Genomic DNA, 5869 nt, shown 5'->3' on the forward strand with positions numbered 1-5869 from the left:
CCACACCCAGCTAATTTTTTGTATTTTTTGTATATGAGACGAGGTTTCACCATGTTGCCCAGGCTGGTCTCGAACTCTTAGGCTCCAGCGATCCTGCCTCATTCTCCCAGAGTGCTGGGATTACAGGTGTGAGCCACTCTGCCTAGGCTATACTTGTCTTTTAAAAATCTACTTAGTTTACTTCATCTCTGTAATTATTTTTCATCTGTCTTCTGATAGCATCTCAGTATGATTTTCTACTATGTTAAGACAAATAATTGACCCATTCTTACATTTGGAGGTTTCTCTGAGCACCCTTCACCCAAGCTGTGTGCTCACTAGCCCTGATTCACAGCCGTCGTCCTGGAGCTTCTTTCTGCCATCCTTCTGTCTTTTCCCAAGTGACCCACCCACCTCAACCTCCCAAAGTGCTGGGATTACAGGCATGAGCCATCGTAGCCAGTCATTCTTTTCCTTTTTAAAAAAAAAATTTTTTTTTTTTTTTTTTGAGACGGAGTCTTGCTCAGTCGCCCAGGCTGGAGTGCGGTGGCGCGATCTCGGCTCACTGCAAGCTCCGCCTCCCGGGTTTATGCCATTCTCCTGCCTCAGCCTCCCGAGTAGCTGGGACTACAGGCACCCGCCACCACACCCGGCTAGTTTTTTGTATTTTTTTTAGTAGGGATGGGGTTTCACCTTGTTAGCCAGGATGGTCTCGATCTCCTGACCTCGTGATCCGCCCGCCTCAGCCTCCCAAAGTGCTGGGATTACAGGCTTGAGCCACCGTGCCCGGCCCTTTTTCTTTTTTAAAAAATTTTTTATCTTCTTTATTTTAAGTAGAGATGGGATCTCACTATGTTGCCCAGGCTGGTCTTGAACTCCTGGGCTCAAGTGATCCTCCTGCCTTGGCCTCCCAAAGTGCTAGGATTACAGATATGATCCACTGCACCCGACCCAGTGGTACAGTTTTACACGCGTTAGATGGTCAAGAAATGCCTAATGCGATAATAAGTATAGAACTTTACTTTGAGAAGACCTAACATTTCCTTCAGAAAGTAAATATGAGAGGGGTGGAGATGGTGCATTATCTTATTTTATTTTTATTATTTTAAAAATGTATACATAATTGTACATATTTATGGGGTAGACAGCAATATTTCAATACATGTGTCCAATGTGTTTTGATCAAATCAGGGTAATTAGCATATTCATCACTTTGTTTTTTTGAGACATGGTCGGGCTTTGTCACCTGGGCTGGAGTGCAGTGGTGTAATATCAGCTCACTGCAACCTCTGCCTCCCAGGCTCAAGCCGTTCTCCCACCTCTGCCCCCTGAGGTGCTGGGAGAATAGGGATGCACCCCCACACCTGGCTAATGTTTGTTGTTTTGGTAGAGATGGGGTTTCACCATGTTGCACAGGCTGATGTTGTTTTCTGATGTGAAGGGAAGAGGGCAACGTGCTAGTTTTATACTAAGGAAAACGAATGACGTACCCAAACTGCCTGCACGGCCCGTTCTGAGAGCCGAAAGGAGGTTTGTTAGACTGCAGTGGAAGATGGAGTGAGGGTGAGAGTTTCTGGGGGGACACGAGACAAGAGCACAGACGGCCAAGGGGAAGCACGGGACGGTTCTGCACAGAGGAGGGAACAGAGTCAGCCCTGAGAGCTGGGAACGTTAGAGGTCCGTGTGGAGCCCGTATTAGAGAAGCTTGAAGAAAGAGGACGGTATGTGGTCCAGCCAGGGTACCGTGTCATCCACAGTGTGCAGGGAGGAGGATGGGGTCTCCACAGATTCCCTCCATCCCAAACGGAGGTGCCCTCAGACAGAGAGCCAGACAGACAGACACCGGCTGAACGGCTCCTTGATGGAACACCAGGAGGAGGCAGCATGGCCTCCTTTCCACCCTGTAGCCTCTGCCCTCCTGCTCCCATGCTCCACACACACCACAGTCTTTGAGTCGCCTCCCATGCCATGATCCGTCCCTTGGATACGACCATGCCTGGGGTTCAGTGGTCATGAACAGAACCCGCGGCTGTGAACATCCGGTCGGCCTCCATCCTGATCCCCGGGTGATTTCCGGGTCGGCGGGAGGGGCGGGAGCGGCCTCTGCACAGCCCTGACCCTGTGCCGCAGGCGCTTCCTCCGGCTGTGCCAGTCCTCTGCCAGAAACCCTGCCAGGAGTATTAGGATCACAGCCCCGAGGCATATGCGGACCAGGTTGCCCTTGGTGTAGTGCTGGCCGGCGGGACCTGGAGGAATGAGGACAGGCAGGAGCGGGTGAAAAAGCCCACCTCCAGGACGCTCTCCAAGCCACATCCTGGGCTTCTCAGAGAGCCTGTTATTCTCCACTAGCTGGGATGCCATTCTCTCTCCTGGAGGGTTCGTCCCCTCCCGAGGAGGTGACAGGGCCAGATGACCCCAATTCTCTAAGTAGCATCTCTCCCTCGTGTGCTCTCACAAGGCTCTGAGACAACTAACTCCGCCCCAGACGCCGATGCTGCCTCCTTATCGGATGTATTGCAAAAGGGAAGACAGTTATAAGGGGTGGGGAAGAGATGGAATCTCTCTTTCTCTGACCCTTTTTAAAATCTCAACCTTCCCGCCTGATCTTAATGTGCAATTCTGAACCCCATACGCTGATATTCTGCCTTCACTCTACACACTGGAACCCAAGAGCTGAGAGCTGCAGCCCCTGTGTAGACAAAGGACTTGGCTTTGGGTGGAGATGGGTGAGAAGGAAGGGGCTCTGGAGGGGACGACTTACTCACCAGCTGGAGAGCCTGGCTCCCTTGGACTGGCGGTGATACTCCTAGAAGTCTCTGGGAACCAAAACAAGGCTAAGTGTGAAATGAAACCATATTCCCTCCCCCGTCACTGTGCCTACTCCGAACACACACACGTGGGGAGGTCGAATTCCACAGCATTTAAGAAGAGCATGGGCCGGGCACGGTGTCTCATGCCTGTAATCCCAACACTTCGGGAGGCTGAGGTGGGAGGCTGGCTTGAGTCCAGGCGTTGAAGACCCACCTCAGCAACATGGAAAAACCCTATCTCTACAAAAAATACAAAAATTAGCCAGGCGTGGTGGCACGTGCCAGCAATCCCAGCTACTCAGTGGGGGCTGAGGCAGGAAGATCACCTGAGCCCTGGGAGGTCGAGGCTGCAGTGAGCCAGGATTGCACCACTGCACTCTAGCCTGGGAAACAGAGCAAGACCCTGTCCAAAAAAAAAAGCGTGAACTATAGAGTCAGGCTGTCCTCCAGATTTGAACCCCAACTCTATCACCTGTTAGATGTGAGTTATCTGGCAAGTGACTCAGCATCTGTGAGCCGGTTTCCCCATGTGTCCAATAAAATTAATGAGATCCCTCATAGGTTGATGTGAAAGTCAAGATAATAATAACGGTAGTAATATAAAGCACGGTGCTTGACATATGAGCACCTCATACGTGCCAGCTCTCTTATTTCTCGAGTTTCTCCTGAGACTTGCCAGGTACTCAGCCATGTGCTGGGCCATGGGAACCCACATGTGAATAAGACATTGTCAGGCCAGGCATGGCACTGGCTGAACACCTGTAATCCCAGCACTTTGGGAGGCCAAGGCAGGCGGATCACCTGAGGTCAAGAAATGCAGACCATCCTGGCCAACAAGGTGAAACCCCGTCTCTTCTAAAAATACGAAAATTAGCCTGAGCGTGGTGGCGCACGCCTGTAGTCCCAGCTACTCAGGAGTCGGAGGTTGCAGTGAGCCGAGATCGCAGAGTGAGCCGAAGTCACAGATCCCAGAGTGAGCAGAGTGAGACTCCGTCTCAAAACAACAAAAACATAAGACATTGTCCATCTGCGGTTCCCAGACTACTGGAGGAGACAGAAGTAAAGCGATTTTTTTTTTTTTAATATGGAGTCTCACTCTGTTGCCCAGGCTGGAGTGATCTCAGCTCACTGCAACCTCCAACTCCTGGGTTCAAGCGATTCTCCTGCCTCAGCCTTGCAAGTAGCCGGAATTACAGGTGCCCGCCACCACGCCCGGCTAATTTTTGTATTTTCAGTAGAGACAGGGTTTCACCATGTTGGCCAGACTGGTCTCCCAACCTCAGGTGATCCACCCGCCTTGGCCTCCCAAAGTGCGGGGATGACAGCAAAGCGATAATTTTAACACACTGTGAAAACTGCTGTAATAGACAGCCCACAAGACACTGAGCGAGAGCAGAGGAACCACCAATCCAGCCTGGACGGCCAAGGCTTTCGTGAGGAATCGACGCCATGGGGAAATGGAAGAAAAGGCAGAGCAAGTAGATTGGATGCAGAGTCAGGAGAGGTTAGGAAGCCTCCCGAAGAGATTAAAGTGACCGTGTGGGGCTGAGAACAGCGTGGGAATGAATGGAAGGTGTGCAGACAAGATTGGAGGGATCAACAGTGGCTGGATATCTAAGCTCATGGAATAGCCAGCTGACGAATTGGAACTGCATCCTGAGGGTGATTGGGAAGTTCTGAACTAAAGATAGGGAAGGACCCCATCACAGGGTTAGAACTCTCTGGGATATGCCGGGCGCAGTGGCTCACGCCTGTAATCCCAGCACTTTGGGAGGCCAAGACGGGTGGATCCCAAGGTCAGGAGTTCAAGACCAGCCTGGCCAAGATGCTGAAACCCCGTCTCTACTAAAAATACAAAAATTAGCCAGGCGTGGTGGCACGCACCTGTAATCTCAGCTACTTGGAGTCTGAGGCAGGAGAATCGCTTGAACCCGGGCAGCAGAGGTTACAGCGAGCCAAGATCTCGCCACTGCACTACAGCCTGGGTGACAGAGCAAGACTCCACCTCTAAAAAATAAAAATAGAACTCTCGGATCAGGTACCTCATGAAAGCAGGAGTCCCGTGGGCCCAATGGAGATACCTCACCTATTATCAGGGAATCCGTGAAGGCGTTTAGTCTAGAAAGAAATGGGGATTTTCCAGGAAAGGCAAGGGGAAAGAGACTGAGGAAAGCGTATCTGCAGAGGCCTGGAGTGGTTAGAAGATGTTCTAGGTCCAGGCGCCTACGGTCTGTGCGTCCGAGCGCGGGCTCTACCTGGACACAGCGGGGAGCAAGATTAAATACTCGGATCACAGCCCAGTCCAAAGGCCTAGGATTTTATCCTGGGAGCAGTGCGTAGGGATAGCTGGCGGTGTTCCCACCACAGCCTTGGCCCCGCCGTCTTTGAAATGGCCCCATTACCCAAAATGCTCCTCCTCCTGAACCCCAGAGCTCCCCTCTGCGCCCATGCTCTATCCTCACACCAAGGACTTTCCTGGGAAGAGACAGACAGTTCCGTGAAGCGATTAAAAGCCTATAGGCTTAGATAATGGAAGAGAGAGCTCCGTCCTCACACTCCTTTCTGCTGAGCAGGAAATGCCTGGTGACTCACCAGTTGTGAAGACTTTGTTTGTGAGTGAAACGGTCAGTTCAGTGGTGGCTTCTGGGAATTCTAAGAATTATAAGAAAGCAAAACAATGTGAGGTCTTCGCCGTGGTTCCCTATATCCTCTAGATACCTCCATTCCTCTTCTGAGATGTCTAGGTTCCCTGAAACCCCTTTCTCTGACACACACAGCGCAGACGCTGAATACAGACAGATTTGAAAGGTAAGACTTATCTTCCATCGCCGGCTGAGTAAGAAGCAGATCCGTTCATCAGTTGATGGGCACTTGGGTTTTTCCCACATTTTGCTATTATGAATATTGCTGCTGTGAACATTCACATACAAGTTTTTGTGTGATCATAAGTTTTCTGTTCTCTTGGGTACGCACCCAGGGGTGATTGAATCACTGGGTCATAGAGTAACTCTGTGTTTTACTTTTTACTTTTTGAAAAACTACCAGACTGTTTTTCTTTCTTTTCTTTTTTTTTTTTTTTT

At 50.7% G+C, this 5869-nt stretch overlaps 1 protein-coding gene across 1 annotated transcript in view; it reads right to left on the reverse strand.

Annotated features, from left to right (window-relative positions):
* Positions 1-780: 780 nt before the first annotated feature.
* The window catches only part of GP6 (glycoprotein VI (platelet)), a 21031-nt gene continuing 15942 nt past the window's right edge, over positions 781-5869 (reverse strand). The window contains exons 5-7 of the mRNA XM_011996939.1: positions 5382-5441; positions 2745-2795; positions 781-2225 (exon numbers count right to left, since the gene is read on the reverse strand). Coding sequence (XP_011852329.1) covers positions 1990-2225; positions 2745-2795; positions 5382-5441 — 347 coding nt within the window. The 3' untranslated portion in view covers positions 781-1989. The remainder of the gene's footprint in view (positions 2226-2744; positions 2796-5381; positions 5442-5869) is intronic.

The sequence above is a fragment of the Mandrillus leucophaeus genome, unplaced genomic scaffold (assembly GCF_000951045.1).
Source record: "Mandrillus leucophaeus isolate KB7577 unplaced genomic scaffold, Mleu.le_1.0 Scaffold53, whole genome shotgun sequence".
NCBI lineage: Eukaryota > Metazoa > Chordata > Mammalia > Primates > Cercopithecidae > Mandrillus > Mandrillus leucophaeus.